Consider the following 17,017-nt stretch of genomic DNA (forward strand, 5'->3'; position numbering starts at 1 on the left):
ATATATATATATACACTTTTTTTTGTTGGGAAAAACTCAAATAAAATACAAGTAACTCGTATTGTGTCGTACTTCAACCACTCCGGTTCTAACCTGCGTTGCTGTCATCTGCCTGCTGTCCGCTAGGAGGCAGCAGCGCCACGTGCGTGCGCAGCTCAAACGGAAGAAAGAGAAGAAGAAATCACTTCCTGGTTAGAAACAACAACAAACGGGCGCAGGAGAAGAAGAAAAAAAAATGGCTGCTTCGGACGAAATACAACGTCTCGAGTATTTATCGTTGGTGTCGAAGGTGTGCACGGAGCTGGAGAACCACCTGGGAATAAGCGAGAAGGATTTAGGTAATGTGACGTCACTGTTTCTCCACGTGAGACTTGTGTTTCCCGCTGACATAGCGCGCGAGTAACTGAACACCGGGTGATGTTTTGCAGCTGAATTTATCATCGATCTGGCCGAGAAACAACCAACGTTTGAGGGATTCAAAGCGGCTCTTTTTCAGAATGGAGCAGACTTCACAGTGAGTAAAACAACAATTTACATGTTTATTAGTATTATTATTATCGCTGCTTTGCATTTAAATGCAATGTTCTTGTTTCAGGATACCTTCATTGGTAATCTACTCAGACTTATTCAAACTATGCGAATCTCACCGTCCACAAGTACAGGTACACATGACCTTTCATGACCTCTTCAGATGAGCTTTTAATGTGTGATTGTGTGCTATATGCTCTTATTGTGTCGTATCTTTACTTATTTATTTGTATTGGATAGCTTTAATCATGTTTTGTTAAGAGTTTTGTGCAAGAAATGTGAGGTATAGTGTCTTTAAATGCCATGAAACGTGCTATATTAATTAAAAGCATTGTTATTATTATGATTATGTACTAATACCTCATGCTATTAAACTATATCTTCTCCGTTACGTGTGGCAGCTCATCAGTCAGAGGAGGGAAAAGACAACCTGAAGGACAAATATCCAGCTTTATGTAAACCAGATGATCCCGTGTGGAGAGTAAGACACTTTTTATTGGTGTTGTCCATAAAGGTCATCAATAGTATGAATAATACATGTCACTAATTATGACCCCGTCCCTTCAGATCCCACCGTGCCACCCAGAGAAAGATGACGAGAAGGTGGCGGCGGCGGCCATGAAGGAGCTGGAGATGCTGATGCCGGACTTCTGTGGAGCGAGCGCTAGTGACGGGTAAAAAGTGTTGCAGTTAAAGTGTGACTGTTGTTTTGGAAAATGTACAGTTTATGATGTATATCCTCCATCTTGTTTTGCTCCTCGGGCGGTCAGGAACCAGGGCGCTGCCAGAGGCCGAGACGCAGACAGACCGACCGGACGCCGGCGAAGTCGCTCTCGCTCCAGATCGAGAGATCGGGACGGAGACGCGAACCCCGCGCGCAAAAGGAAACGGGTGTCACGCTGGAGCGACCATCCACCGAGCCCTCGCAGAGACGACGGCGGCGGCGGCAGCAGCAGCAACAACAACGCCGCTACCACCACCAACAACAACAACAACGCCGCCGGCAACAACAAGAAGGACGAGAGAGACTCTGACCGCTGGCGTGATCGACTTGTGGATCGGCCGCCGGCGGAAGAGCCCGTCGTGGGCGACGTCTACAACGGCAAAATCAGCAGCCTCATGCAGTTCGGCTGCTTCGTGCAGCTGGAGGGCCTCAGGTTAGTCAGCTGATGGGAGTCTTCACAACTGGATACTTGTAATGGACAGAGAGCGTGGGGACGGCGTGTATGCAGCGAAAGCCTGCAGGGCCTCCCCGCCGTTCAACATCTATTGTCATCCACTATATCGCACGTTATGTTGCATTCATATTTGTTCATGCGATTGCAACTTTGATCCTGAACCTGCGGTGCGTCAAACTGTCCCGCAGGAAACGCTTCGAGGGCCTGGTGCACATCTCCGAACTACGGAAAGAAGGACGGATAGCCAACGTGGCTGACGTGGTCACCAAAGGCCAGAAGGTGAAGGTCAAAGTGCTGTCCTTCACCGGGACCAAAGCCAGCCTCAGCATGAAGGTGAGCCGCCTGGAAACGGTCAGAGGAAAAGGTGGTTTAGATTCAAATGTCAGTTTATCACACAGTTAAATAAAAATTCAGCTATTTGACTTTCTGCAAAAAGCACAACGCATGTCGCCGTTCAAATGAATGCATACTCTTTTGACTCTCATCTAATATGATATTTGGTTTCCTCAAATGTTGGCGTTAGAAATAAGTGGTCACTGGTTTTCACACGTTGCCAGGATGTGGACCAGCAGACGGGGGAGGACCTGAACCCCAACCGGAGGAGGAACCTGGACCCCGCGGTCGGAGACGAAGCCATGAGGAACCCGGACCGCCCGGTCGAGGCCAGCATGGCGGACGCGGAGGAGAACCCGCTGGAACGCAAGCGGCTCGCCAAGATCACCGACCTTGAAAAATGGGAAATCAAACAGGTATTTATTTTTTATCAGACACGTTCTATTGACTGTGAGCGGTGACGTCTTCATCGGCAGTTAAAAAAACAAAAAAACATGTCGTCCCGTTCAGATGATCGCCGCCAACGTGCTTCCTAAAGAAGAGTTCCCAGAGTTTGACGAGGAGACGGGGATCCTTCCCAAAATCGATGACGATGAAGGTGAAACTCTCTAAAAACTTCTTGAGTTTGCGCTCCGTGAAAGTCGCTGCAGACCAACATCTCTTCTGTTCACCGTTCGCTCCGCAGATGAAGAGCTGGAGATCGATCTGGTGGAAGAGGAGCCGCCTTTCCTGAGGGGGCAGACCAAGTTCAGCACCAACATGAGTCCAGTCAAGATCGTGAAGGTATTTACCCGGATTAGATAAATGTAAAATAATATATGAATGATATGTTACACTGCCCAGTGAGTTAAACCTTTTATTTACCAACATAACTCCTCAAGTCTCCCAGTCTGGGATGTTTCACTCACTATAAAAAAACCTTGATTTTGATGCTTTGCACTCAAATGGGATGTGTTTTACCTCGTAGTGCAAATGAGAAGATGTCTTAATATGGTGGAAGGTAGTAATAAATACTATATTGAAGCCACGGCTCTTAATCAAAAGCCTAATATATTCAAATTCATCATTGTAGTGTGATGAAAATTTAGGTTTTAATGGATAAATGTTTGTGCATAACGGTTTGAGAATCTGTGTTTGGCTACACGGTTTATTATAGGCTGTTATTTAGATAAATATATTTTTTCTGTTTGAAAAAAACATTTATTTAATATATATATATATATATATATATATATATATATATATATTAACTTATTTAGATATATTTATATATACATAAAAATATATATATATATATATATATATATATATATATATATATATATATATATAATAATAATAATAATGTCATAAGCATCAACATACTCAAAATATTTTCAAATGTAGTGCCATAGACACCTGGAGGACCGTCTGTACTTGTTTAGATTGTATATATTGTATAAATTGTGTGTATTTGTGCTGTACATGAGTTTTTCTCCTGTCACGGCACCAACAGCTGTTTTCACTTTGCCCTCCAGAACCCAGACGGCTCGCTCTCCCAGGCCGCCATGATGCAGAGCGCTCTCTCCAAGGAGAGGAGGGAGCTGAAGCAGACGGCCCGCGCGGCCGAGATGGACTCCATCCCTACCGGGATCCACAAGAACTGGATCGACCCGATGCCGGACTGTAAGGGACCCGTCTGGAAAAACAAACGTTCACCCGGAAACTCAATTCAAGGGCAAAAAAATCCATCAATATGTCAGCGTTTTTGAACCGCCGGTCTCGAGCCAGGCCTATTACACTGTTACATTGTTACCGCGGCGTAGCTGGAGATGATTATCTCGCTTCCCTCTGCGAGTTTACCCCGGCACACTGACCCATAATGCACTGGGGCTCTGGCTTCCGTAGCCCGAGGGGATAGCGGGAGGTTTCCTGGTCGCTACCTCCTGACAGTTTAATCCAAGAAGAGCTTGTTCGCATATCGAGTTATCGCCGCAGTTCATCTCCATTAAACCAAACAGCGGGATCTCGCCGGATCTTAACTCGCCGGCTCCTCTCCTCTCTCCTCCCGCAGATGAAGGGAGGCAGATCGCCGCCAACCTGAGGGGCATCGGCGCCATGCCCATAGATCTCCCGGCGTGGAAGCGGTACGCCTTCGGAGGGAACCAGGTGTCGTACGGCCAGAGGACCGAACTCTCCATCCTGCAGCAGAGAGAGACTCTGCCCATTTTCAAGCTCAAGGATCAGCTTGTTCAGGTAGTCAGAGGTGGGAGGGGCACGAAGATCTAAGACATGCACGGGTCCGTTCTGAGATTTCGGGATATTTTGCTGTCTTTTTTTGTGAGACTTGTGGGGGAAAGAAACAAGTAAGTATCATGACTCGAATATCGCGATAAGATCGTATTGTGACGAGTATCGCGATAATATTGTATCATGATAATATTGTATAATGACTCTAGTATTGTGATAAGATTGTATTGTAACTTGATCATTAAGATAATATTCTATCATTACGCAAGTATCGCGATAATATCAGTTCATGATAATAGAATATTGTGTTAATATCATATCGCGATAATATCATACCGTGACTAGGGTATTGTGATAATATCATACCATGATAATATTGTATAATGACTCGAGTATTGCGTTAATATCGTATCGTGATAATATCGTATCGTGATAATATCATATCGTGACTCAAGTATCGCGATAATGACCCTTTCCCTCCGCAGGCCGTCCACGACAACCAGATCCTGATTGTCGTGGGAGAGACGGGCTCCGGCAAGACCACGCAGATCACCCAGTACCTGGCGGAGGCCGGCTACACCTCCAGGGGGAAGATCGGCTGCACGCAGCCTCGTCGCGTGGCCGCCATGTCCGTGGCCAAGAGAGTCTCCGAGGAGTACGGCTGCCGTCTGGGACAAGAGGTGAGCGACGGGAACGAGGGAATCGCGGCGAGAGCCTTTTCCTGCCATCCCCCCCTGTAGCATCCATGTGACCTTTTTTTTTTAACTTTAGGTGGGTTACACCATCCGGTTCGAGGACTGCACCAGCACGGAGACGGTGATCAAGTACATGACGCACGGGATGCTGCAGAGGGAGTGTCTGCTGGACGCCGACATGAGCCAGTACTCGCTCATCATGCTCGACGAGGCCCACGAGAGGACGATCCACACCGACGTGCTCTTCGGACTTCTCAAGAAGGTTTTTTTTTTTTTACATTCTGCAAACTCGAACGATCATCATCAACAGCTCTATTCACACACCGTCGCTCCCTCTTGTCTCTCTTTTTTTTAGACGATACAGAAGCGCAAAGACATGAAGCTGATCGTGTCCTCCGCCACGCTGGACGCCGTGAAGTTCTCCCAGTATTTCTACGAGGCGCCCATCTTCACCATCCCGGGGAGGACGTACCCGGTGGAGGTTCTCTACTGCAAAGAGCCCGAGACGGACTACCTGGACGCCAGCCTCATCACGGTCATGCAGATCCACCTGATGGAGCCGCCGGGTACGGTTGCATCGGGAACAGCTTCCGGATCGCGTGTTTAAATGATCTTGCATGTGACCAAACTTTCCCTTGTGTGTGCAGGTGACATCCTGGTGTTTCTCACGGGGCAGGAGGAGATCGACACCGCCTGTGAGATCCTGTACGAGAGGATGAAGTCACTGGGGCCGGACGTCCCCGAGCTGATCATCCTGCCGGTTTACTCCGCCCTGCCCAGCGAGATGCAGACCAGGATCTTTGACCCGGCGCCGCCGGGCAGCAGAAAGGTGACGAACTGCACCGGAAGAGAGAGAGAGAGATATATATATATATATATATATATATATATATATATATATATATATATATACCCTTTTTTGTGGCTTTCAATTAGTTTAATTTGATCTAAAAACTACGAAACAAAAGATTCACGGTATATTTCCCGATCCTCTCGTTTGCCCGCCAGGTCATCATCGCCACCAACATCGCCGAGACGTCGCTCACCATCGACGGCATCTACTACGTGGTGGACCCCGGCTTCGTGAAGCAGATCGTGTACAATTCCAAGACGGGCATCGACCAGCTGGTGGTGACTCCCATCTCACAGGTACGTCCACTTTGTCACGCAAGGGAAACGTTTGACGTTTGAATGGACATCGCTTTGCACAGATTGCACCCTGCCATCCTAATATAAGGTCATTTCCAGGCCCAGGCTAAGCAGCGGGCGGGTCGAGCCGGACGAACAGGCCCCGGGAAGTGTTACCGGCTCTACACGGAGCGAGCCTACAGGGACGAGATGCTGACCACCAACGTGCCCGAGATCCAGAGGACCAGCTTGGCCAGCACGGTGCTGTCGCTAAAGGTAACGAACTGACTCCAGAAAACACTCTCCATCTTTCTTAGTGTGTGTTTTTTGGGGGGATTTTGAAGACTCAACGCGAGGGGTCTTTCCTCTTTGTCGCCCGGTGAGATTTGTTTTCTTCTCAACGCAGGCGATGGGCATCAACGACCTGCTGTCCTTTGACTTCATGGACGCTCCCCCCATGGAGACGCTGATCATAGCCATGGAGCAGCTCTACACGCTCGGCTCCCTGGATGACGAAGGCCTGCTGACGCGGCTGGGGAGGAGGGTGAGCTTTCATGTACCGTACCCGTATGACCTGTGCGAGATCTTCGTCGTGCATACGATCCGTGTCTCATTCGCACCCTCGTCTGCGTGGTCCAGATGGCCGAGTTCCCTCTGGAGCCGATGTTGTGCAAGATGCTGATCATGTCCGTCCACCTGGGCTGCAGCGAGGAGATGCTCACCATCGTGTCCATGCTGTCGGTGCAGAACATCTTCTACAGGCCCAAGGTTCGTGGCCAACGCACCACGACGACTTTTATCTTTGATTTGGGAAAACCCGAATAAAGACACAAAGAGTCAATCCCCTGTTTCTCTTTTTAAAGGACAAACAGACCCAGGCGGACCAGAAAAAGACAAAGTTCTTCCAGCCGGAGGGCGACCACCTGACCCTGCTGGCGGTCTACAACTCCTGGAAGAACAACAAGTTCTCCAACCCCTGGTGTTTCGAGAACTTCGTCCAGGCCCGCTCGCTGAAGAGGGCTCAGGACATCCGCAAGCAGATGATGAGCATCATGGACCGGTAGTCTGAAGCTCGACGTCCCACTGCGTTGATGTCGTGATTGTGCTTTTTGAACGTATTTAACGGCACTAAATGTCCCGACAGACACAAGCTGGACGTGGTCTCCTGCGGGCCCGCCACCATGCGGGTCCAGAAAGCCATCTGCAGCGGCTTCTTCAGGAACTCGGCCAGGAAGCACCCGCACGACGGGTACCGCACCCTGATCGACCAGCAGGTGGTGTACCTCCACCCATCCAGCACGCTCTTCAACCGCCAGCCGGAGTGGTGAGACCAGATTTAAACACTTCGCAGCGTCTTCCTGCAGAATGAGTGCATACATTGTACAGATTTCTACGGATCAATCATATTATATTAATCATATTAGTGGCAGAATAGTTTTAAAGTTGACTCGGTACACAGAAAATGTTAGTTGACTGCAGCGACAACAATTTAAAGTTTCTTTTTTTGTATAATTGTATTTATTTTGGACACTTTTCACTATTTCTTTGACTTTTTAAGTCTGTAAAGTAATTTGTGACCAGTACTTCAACTACTGACTATTCTGCTAATTGTACTCTCTATTACAGCGGTTCTCAAATGGGTACTAGTACCTCTGGGCGTACTCCTGGGGGTACTTGACATTTTAAAAATACACATTTAAAATTAGCATCAATTCAAAAATCCTTTTAAAAGTGGCTATTTAATAAATACACAATAATATAATTGTGTATATTCTATATTAAATCACACACTGATGGCACGTTGCTGTGTATTTTCAACCATAAATGCTTATTATGGTGAACTTTAATCTATTAATTGTTCTCTCGGAAACTGTTTTATCTCTCAGCGCCCAACAAGAGCTCTCATGCTTACTGCCCAAAACCCAAAAGATAGTCATGCAGGACAAAGAGAAAGCAGCTGGAACCCCCACATAGTCGTTTAATGAGCTGCAGGCGGTCGCTGATCCTTAACCAACTGCATTTCCGCAATTCCCCGCAGGCTGGTGTACCACGAGCTGGTGCTCACCACCAAGGAGTACATGCGCGAGGTGACAACCATCGACCCGCGCTGGCTGGTGGAGTTCGCGCCGGCCTTCTACCGCGTCGGCGACCCCACGCGCCTCAGCCGGCAGAAGCGGATGCAGAAACTGGAGCCGCTCTACAACCGATACGAGGAGCCCAACGCCTGGAGGATCTCGCGCGCGTTCAGGCGCCGCTGACGGCCTCGTGCTAGAGGACGCGCCGGGAAGTGCGTAACCACTTTGAGACGTTTTCATTTAGTTTGCACGAACCCGGACCTTCAGTCATACTTCATTTGGCCTTGTTATGTACATATATTTACGGAATATTCCACATATTTTGTTAAATAAAATAGTTTTTCCGTAATTGCCGCGTAACAAACGCCTCTTAATGGATTATTTATTTAATGTGTGTGCAATGCATTGGATAAAGAAATATTCACTTTACGAGAAACATGCTGGTTTTTGTCTGCAGTAAAAATGAGGTGAAACACTGTCGAAACATCAGAAATAGATGTTTAAATAATTAAATACAATTTGAAGGAGATGATTTCTCAGCTAGAGGTGGAATAATGAGCAGCGTGTTATACATAATTAAAAGTAGGAATGCCCATCAAAGCAAATTGATAATTAAAATATGATAATTTATTTACTATTTTATTTATTTACTGTTAATTGTGTATTTTGAATGTGAAATGGCTGTATGTGTGTGGAGTGTTTGCACGAAGGGAACAAAGACTTACTTTGGAGAAATTGTGTTTTTCTATATATTTTCACAATTTTTCTACCAAATTTAAGGAACATTTTTGGAGCTTATTGTTATATTATTTTTGATTACTATACAATGACCGTTCATATTTTTTCCCACATGAATACTTTTTGGACGGAGTAAGCTATCACTTTTTGTATTTTAACATCCTACACTTAACCTTTTATGACATACAATACTATGATTATTTTCTGCATTTATTAAGATAATATACTAGAGATATTACTTTCTTTCTACCATTTAATTAACTTTTTATCCCATACTAGTTTGAGAAAATGTCATGTATATGTTAGTGTAGGATGTTTAAGTGCTATGACTTTTTTTTTAAAGTACAAAAAGTCATAGCACTTTTAGAAAAGTACTAAAAGTCATCGTACTTTTAGAAAAGTACAAAAAGTCATAGCACTTTTAGAAAAGTACTAAAAGTCATAGCACTTTTTTAACCCGTACTAATTTGAGAAAATGTCATCGTATAGAGGAATTAGTACGGTTTAAAAAAGTGCTATGACTTTCAGTACTTTTTTAAAAGTGCTATGACTTTTAGTATTTTTAAAAGTGCTATGACTTTCAGTACTTTTTTAAAACTGTTATGACTTTTTGTACTTTAAAAGTGCTTCGACTTTTAGTATTTTTAAAAGTGCTATGACTTTTTGTACTTTTTTTTTAAACATCCTACACTAATCCTTTCACATACAAAACTAAGATTATTTTCTGCATTCCTCAAGATAATATACTGGAGATAGTACACTTGACTTTTTTTAAAAATACTATTACTTTCTTTCAACAATTTAATTAACTTTTTTATCCTGTACTAATTTGAGAAAATGTCATCTATACGATGACATTTTCTTTTTTTTTTAATTAAATCAAATCGGACAAGTTATAGAATACACTTTATGTGCCTTATCACAAAAAAAACAGGAAAGAATAGTCTCGACTTCAATTTGGGTATTATTATGGGTATTTATTACGCAATCGCTCCAACCACAGTCATGTTTATGGATCAAATAGGCCTCAGATGTGAGTAGCTCTTAAAAACATAACAAAAAAAACAAATCCCGAATGAGATTAATTTAAAAACGCCATAGCCTTATATACAAGTGGATGGGGTGGGCATGTGCAAGAGGTGCATGGGGGGTTTCAGGGCGTGTATGATGATGGGTCAGTATGACAGGAAGATTTTCTGAAGGTGGAAGAAAGGAAGGGAGCGGCTGGCTTTAGTACATGTAGCCTTTGGAGTAGGGCTGGGCGCCCATGTTTTGGGGGGCTTGTTCGGTGGCGTAGGGCGCGCCCTCGTCCAGGTGGGACAGCGGCACCGTGTCCTCCTCGTTGACGTAGCGCTCGAACTCGGCCTTCAGGCTCGGCCGCTGATTGTCGGGGAACGCCAGGGAGATGAGCGCCTCGGGCTCGCACACGAACTTGTAAACGTAGCGCTCGCCTGCCACCTGGAGAGGTAGGGGGAGGGGGAGGGGCGCGAGTCAGCAAGGGACACATGCATGTAATATATATACAAATAAATATTTTAAAAAATGTATGTATATATATATAAAATAAATATATTTAAAGTATATATACACAAAATATATTTATATATATAAAAAATATTTAAAACGAATATATATTAAACAATATTTATATCAATAAATATATTGTTTACATAGATATATAAACACATACATATATGTATATACAAAATAAATCTTTTTTTTAAATTTAAAAGAAAAAATATGAGATGAATAAATATTCATATATAAAAATACAATATATATATATATAAATAAATATGCTTTAATATATATAAAATATATATATATCTATACATACATATACACATATATAAATAAATACATCTATAAAGCTTCTTCTAAGTTGCTCATAAGTACTTTACTATGGCATATTTTATAATAATAATTATACTTTAATTAATTATACTATACAATAAGATTTTTATAGCACCCACATACTACATTAGACTACAATAGAAGGGAGGAAACGTTAGCAAGCCTAAGGTTTTTAGGAACCTGATAATAAAAAAAGAGCCATTGTAAGTGAACTTGCTGCTTATAAATGTATAAGGAAGAAACAGCATCGTCCCTAAAAACCTGTATAACTTTAAGATGGTATCATCTCAAACCCCTTGTTTTAGTAAAGTGTGCCGTGCTGCGTACCTTCTGCATGATTCCCTTCTCGTAATAGTAGCGCAGAGAGCGGCTGAGCTTGTCGTAGTTCATGGCCGGACGGTTCTTCTGCATGCCCCACAGCCGGGCAACCTGAGACGGAGGAGAGAGGACGGAGGGAAAGGAAATGGCTGTGGTTACACTTCTGGCTTAGTTCAGCTTTGGTGGGGTTAATTTAAAAAGGGCCAGTGGTTATTTGCATGCCTTTGAAAGGGGCTTAAGGGTGCAGCCCATCTCGAATGACACGTCAACAAAAAAGAGAAATTGTCGGCGTCAGCGTTTTCTGCTCCAGAATTGAATATTCCCCCCCCCCCCCCCAAAAAATCACATTTAGCCAAGTGTGTGTACTTCCACTGTGTGGCCACTAGGGGTCCTCTGTGGCAAGCCCAAAGCCTCTTTTTGTGCTCTTTAACTCCAACACACGCCAAGACCAGGGCGAGTCCCCCCCACCCGCCCTCCCCACATGTGGATTCACTTCCTTTTTATGTAACCCATTACCACTTGAATGCAACCAGAGTCCCACAGTGTTCACAGTGAAATAAGAGTCATGGCTGCTTGTCAGAGGCCGGCCCGCGAAATACACTCGTACAAAATTTGAACTCTCAGCTGACCAGGAGACCTCGAACTCACATTTTGCCACACGGGGCCAAGCGAGGCAGGAAGTAAATCAAACCATTTCACAGCAGCGAAGGAGCTTAATGTTGACAAACATCCGAGGCAGTGGAGGAAAGCGTAAAGCAAGGAGGGGGTTGGGATTCATGACTCAGGAGGAGACAGGTCGAATCCCACAGTGGCCATCCAGCCAGCAGCCCCGTTTGATCTCTGAGTGCGCTCTCAGCCCTAATTGCTCTTGTAAAACTCTTACCCCCCATTCATTTTTAATGTACAGTGAGAAGATAATGGAAAACACGGCGTAGACCATCTCCCGTATTAGGACCCACCCAAATGGACGCTGTCTGCTTCGTCCAATCAAACTGCAGACTTAAAAAACTGAAGCGATGTGAAGAGGTGAGAGACATCGGAGGGTGTCGGGATGATGCCGCGATAGCTCTCGTCCTTCGTTTATCAATCCGGCGTTTCATGTGTTGAATAATGAATGGGGGACTAATGGAAGATGGATAAGAGAGGAGACCCGAGAGGAAAGTGGCCAAATCTCACTTCTAAATCGCTTCTAATCTCGGTAGCGCCTAAAGCCCCCCCATGCTAACATCAATTTGTTCAAAGAACAGCTCCTCCGTCAGATTCTTCTTAACGTTGCGATCTCTACCGACACTCCTCCATCCCTTTAAGATGATGTGAACACAGCTTTGATGGAAAGAGGCTTGAATAACCTAATGATCCATTTTAATTATTTGAGTCGACCCAACACAAATGCATTGGTAGATGCTCACTTTAGAAAATAAAAAAAACCTCAGACTATATTAAAGTAAAATCCAAAAAAGTTCCAGCGTCTTTCTCAAAGTTAAATACCATAAAAGTCGGGTTACAAGCCGCTAATACCTTCGGTGGGTGTCCCCGCTAGCTACCCCTGTAGCTAGCCAGCGCTGCTGCTAGCTCTCCGCTGGTGTTGCTGCTGTTAGCGCTGCTGCTAGAACCCCGCTAGCTCTCCACTAGCTCCCCAACGGCTTGTAACCCGACTTTATTTACGGTACTGTGATAAATCAAAGGGTATTGTACAAAACTGCACCTCTACTTTTAGCGTTTAGACACAAGTTTCACATTATTTTTATTGAAAAAGCAAAGCAGACGGTTTCAGACCAACCTCTTCCGGTTCGATGAGCTTGAACTCCATGCCGCGGCCGGTCCAGGCGATGAAGTGGGCGTTGCCCGGGTCGTCCAGCAGGGCCACCAGGAACTGCCACAGCTGCAAAGAGCCGCGGCGCTGGTAAGGTGCGCCCTCGCGAAAAACACCACCGCCCTCCTGCTTCACCTCACCTGGGAAAGGAGAGCAGAGACGAGGCCGGAGGTCATTTTACTGGACGTGCGATCATAAACGCGCAAATGCTTTTAACCAAAAAATAATGACGCAACTCAAACATCTTTGGAGTTTTCTTTCTCTCAAGTTCTTTTGATATATTTTCTGCACTTTAATCTGTCAAATCACTGAAATTAGGCTCTGAAATGGTTCTTATTTTACATGCACAAACAAGGACATTTTGAGCAGCTGGAAGGAGTCTCTGACGGGGGCCAGAGCATCGTTAGCTCCTCTAATCTCGATGTTTCATGTTTGCGTACTGACGTAAACTGAATCAAATGCTTATTAACTACAGCTTATCAAATTGACCCCTAAAAGAAAGGGCAGCTGTGTGTTTAGTCACGACGGAAATAGGAGCAATTTTATGAGACCGAGAGGAGAAAAAGAAACTGAGGGGGAACAAACTTTGTTTTTTTAAAAGCAAGATATACACAGTATATGCATTTGTTTATGTATGTGTGTGTATATGCAGTATACTCCTATGTATTTTTATTTTATTTGTATGATTGTGTGCGTATGTACATGTATTGTACACATGTTTTCTTTATATGCATGTCTAGAAAATCTATATAAATGTGATGCATACTACTTGGTGATAAAAAGTGATTGCCTCTGCCGGGTCGAACAGTGCGCGGGTAAGTGGACACTGATTGGTTCTGGGTTGTTTACCCGTCACCGGATACGTCGAGTACACAAGTGACAGAACAGGAGAAGCTCAGCTAAGTTACCGCTGTTGTTTCTCAATGAACTCGCAGCGCTGCGCCGGCTCAACCGGTGCCGACGCCCTCGCGCTCTCTGCTCAATCTCTCAATCTCCGTTAGCAAACAATCCACTCGACTCGCTTCTCGCCGTGACACGGGAGCCCAAGCCCTCTTAAAGGGACCCCTATTATGGGGGACCTTTTTTATATGAGGTCACAAGGTGCAATACAAGAAAAAAAACATGTTAAGTATCAAATTAAACATAAAAATCTGAGCTACAATAACATATCATCCCCATGTACAACCTCTAAACACAACTCAAACAATAAATATGTTAACGGTTTAGGGCTTTAAGGGCTAGCTAGGATGCAGAGTGCACGAAGGCCCCGTAAACCACTAGGTGGGGTGATAGTGGGATGACGACTATCGGAGAGAAATTAAACATAAAAATCAGGGCTAAAATAATATATATTCCCCATGTTTAACCTCTAAACACAACTTAAACAATAAATAGGATTAGGGTTAGGGCTTAAAGGGCTAGCTATGGGATGCGGAGTGCACGAAGACCCCGTAAACCACTAGGTGGGGTGACGACAATCGGAGAGAAATTAAACATAAAAATCAGGGCTACAATAATACATAATCCCCATGTACAACCTCTAAACACAAGTCAAACAATAAATAGGATTAGGGTTTAGGGTTAGGGCTTAAAGGGCTAGCTATAGGATGCAGAGTGCACGAAGACCCCGTAAACCACTAGGTGCGATTTATAGTGGGATGACGACTGTCAGAGAGAAACTCTACACCTGACTGACACCTCACCAAGTGGATTGCGGTGGGCAAATTATATTCTGTGTGAAGGCATGTGGGTGGGGTGGGGGTGGGAGTTATGGGTGCTGCTGACTCACCTTCAAACTTCTCTGGAACCACACGGGAGTCATTTTCAAACAGATAGCCTGCGAAGACAAAGGGAGAGTTGTGTTAGAGTTTCAAGGGGGCCTTCGACTCTCAGCACGACGAGGTTGCTCACTTGGGATCCGAGCCAAGCTTCGAATGAACAAACACACACATGAATAACATTAAGCCAAGAAGTGTGTACTCTGCTGTACTAAAGTACAATAGAGCCCTTCAGTCACAGGGAGAGAGATTTCATATCGGAGACGTTTAAAACGTCTTTTGCTCCCTTTTTCAGGGCCAGTGAACTTATTACAACAGTTTTTCAGGGTCGCTAAGTTTGTTTGAATAAGAAGTGGATTTACACAAAAAAATAGTGCAACAATGAGAGTGAAGAGAAGGGAAATACTGTGTTTTTTTTCCCAGGAGTAATGTTTATTCAGGGATTCTTGAGGCGGGGGTTGAGGCGACAGCCTCTGCCAATGGAAACATGGACGCGCCGCCGGTTAGCCAATGGAAACACGGGACTCTCTGCGCCGGTTAGCCAATGACCGCAGAGCTAAATGAAGATAAGGCATCTCCACGGTTCCTTAAACTGGAAAGCAACCAGGCGAGGTGGGTGAAATATGAACGCTTTTCACAATAAAAGCCCCGTTACCTTCATTGCTGTGCTGCGGGTTTGGGTAGCCCTCGTTGTGTTGGTACATAGAGGGACAGCCAGGCACATCTGGAACACAACAAGCTAGGGGTCAAATATGTGTTCATTTAAAAGTGGTAAACAATGACAGGATGAACGTCCATCTATTCATCCACAAATTCCCATCTAGTGAAAGAAAAATTGGACGTTTTGAGCCCTCGTGTTTTATCAACGGAAAGGTTGATCGTCCCTTTGCGAGATTACAAATTAAATCAAACAAAAACCCTCAAACGTTCTGCTCGGTCGGCCAATATCAGCTGGAGACAGCGTCTCTATTGAAGGGGATATTGTGTGTGATCACCTCTGAGCATCGGCAAGGACAAACGCTGCATTTATCATATCGCCTCTCTTGTCTCGGCCGGTATTTTTAGGTCCTACGAGCGAGCACAAAAAAGTGTGCCGGTATACAATGTCTGCGCACTGTATCTGGGCTCTATTGACTGACTCGTATAGGTGCATTCACCAGAAATAGATTTTCATATTCCTCCTCATTGAACCTTCAGGCAAAACATCTCTCTCCGCGAGCTGGGACACGTATTGCTGTTACGAGTAAAGACTTTCTTTGTGGTTCACATCCTGAGATTTCTTTGTGTTCCTTTGGCTGTCTGTGAATGCAAACAAAACAAGGTGTAACACAGATTCTGTTGTTCCTTTTTTTACGTGCCGTCTGTCAACCGTCTGAACCGGCCGAAGCGGGAAGCGTACAAAACAGAAAAAAAAAAAAAAAAAAAAGGTGCAGCTTCTCCCGTCGGGCCTCCGGGGCGCCGGCCGTGACTCACTCCCGGGGAATGCAGCTGCAGCGCCGCGACCGTGATAAGACGCCACTGGGGAGAATCAAAAAGCCCTCCCCCCCCCGTTCTGGTGGGGTAAATAATACCTTCTGCCAGCGGCGGCGGACTCCCACGAGGGGAGCGATCGGGGAGATTGGGTGTGAGAGATGACGGCGGGGGGGTGAGTTGTGCACCGAGTGGCACGACCGATCTGTCTTTTCATGCAATTTCAACACAATAGCGGTAATCATGAGAGAAAAGAAGGACAGCGTGTGTGTGGAACTCGTCTCAGGCCCGGACGGAAGACTTTAAGGCGTTCGGCCGCCCTTGTTCACGTTGCAAGACGACGCTGGCGTCGTTGTGTTTACGTCGATGCGTCTCTTGTGTGCTCGAGTAGCATTTCGTGCCCATGATTACGGCTTCAAGACGGGTTCTTTTTGTTAAATTAAATGACCAAAACGACAGAAATAAACGAGCTGACTTTGGTAATATGTCTTTGTGAAGCAATTCAAGGTTTTGCTTTCATTCAAAAGCTCTTAAAAGACACAATACGTTATATTGTATACTCGGACTGGTAATTAGATTTACATGACTTCAGTTGATCGGTTTAGTTCAACTTTTTAAAGACTGTCTGGAACAAATAAATGTATATATATAGATATATATGCCTTCGTCTTGCAGCATTCCTCCTGTATTACCTCATGCAAAGTGTGTGCAGAGCCGTCTACCAACACGAGATAAACTCTGCTCTTTCGCGCCTGATCGGCCTCCGCCGTCGCTCAAACTCATATCTGAGACCGGTCCGAGGAAACTCCACCAAATTAAACTTTCCTCCGCCCGGCCGTTATCCACAATAAAAACATCCTTTTGTCCTCCCGCCCCAACC

At 45.0% G+C, this 17,017-nt stretch overlaps 2 protein-coding genes across 2 annotated transcripts in view; one reads left to right on the forward strand and one right to left on the reverse strand.

Moving 5' to 3' along the window:
• The first annotated feature begins 211 nt into the window (after nucleotides 1–211).
• Nucleotides 212–8,948, forward strand: LOC137789244 (ATP-dependent RNA helicase DHX8-like). The gene is made up of 23 exons (XM_068582603.1): nucleotides 212–338; nucleotides 429–514; nucleotides 596–662; nucleotides 930–1,009; nucleotides 1,096–1,202; nucleotides 1,299–1,685; nucleotides 1,895–2,039; nucleotides 2,264–2,455; nucleotides 2,550–2,637; nucleotides 2,725–2,822; nucleotides 3,557–3,704; nucleotides 4,093–4,274; nucleotides 4,754–4,948; nucleotides 5,040–5,225; nucleotides 5,319–5,529; nucleotides 5,611–5,792; nucleotides 5,972–6,112; nucleotides 6,212–6,367; nucleotides 6,498–6,635; nucleotides 6,731–6,859; nucleotides 6,955–7,151; nucleotides 7,236–7,415; nucleotides 8,130–8,948. The coding sequence occupies exons 1-23, from the start codon at nucleotides 236–238 to the stop codon at nucleotides 8,347–8,349; spliced, it is 3,618 nt and encodes a 1,205-aa protein (XP_068438704.1). The 5' UTR covers nucleotides 212–235; the 3' UTR covers nucleotides 8,350–8,948.
• Nucleotides 8,949–9,860: 912 nt separating this feature from the next.
• etv4 (ETS variant transcription factor 4) overlaps nucleotides 9,861–17,017 on the reverse strand; it is a 30,347-nt gene continuing 23,190 nt past the window's right edge. The window contains exons 8-12 of the mRNA XM_068582604.1: nucleotides 15,323–15,391; nucleotides 14,679–14,726; nucleotides 12,857–13,029; nucleotides 11,086–11,187; nucleotides 9,861–10,362 (exon numbers count right to left, since the gene is read on the reverse strand). Of these exons, the coding sequence (XP_068438705.1) occupies nucleotides 10,135–10,362; nucleotides 11,086–11,187; nucleotides 12,857–13,029; nucleotides 14,679–14,726; nucleotides 15,323–15,391 (620 nt within the window). The 3' untranslated portion in view covers nucleotides 9,861–10,134. The remainder of the gene's footprint in view (nucleotides 10,363–11,085; nucleotides 11,188–12,856; nucleotides 13,030–14,678; nucleotides 14,727–15,322; nucleotides 15,392–17,017) is intronic.

This window comes from Clinocottus analis, unplaced genomic scaffold (genome assembly GCF_023055335.1).
Source record: "Clinocottus analis isolate CAN_PGR_092001 unplaced genomic scaffold, fCliAna1.0.p SCAF_19, whole genome shotgun sequence".
NCBI classification, from domain to species: domain Eukaryota; kingdom Metazoa; phylum Chordata; class Actinopteri; order Perciformes; family Cottidae; genus Clinocottus; species Clinocottus analis.

What these genes read in the sequence shown, in the direction of transcription:
- LOC137789244 (XM_068582603.1), top strand. Translation starts at nt 236, where the DNA reads ATGGCTGCTTCGGACGAAATACAACGTCTCGAGTATTTATCGTTGGTG. An exon ending in AATAAGCGAGAAGGATTTAG is followed by an intron (nt 339 to 428) that starts GTAATGTGACGT and finishes GATGTTTTGCAG; the next exon opens with CTGAATTTATCATCGATCTG. An exon ending in CAAAATCGATGACGATGAAG is followed by an intron (nt 2,638 to 2,724) that starts GTGAAACTCTCT and finishes TTCGCTCCGCAG; the next exon opens with ATGAAGAGCTGGAGATCGAT.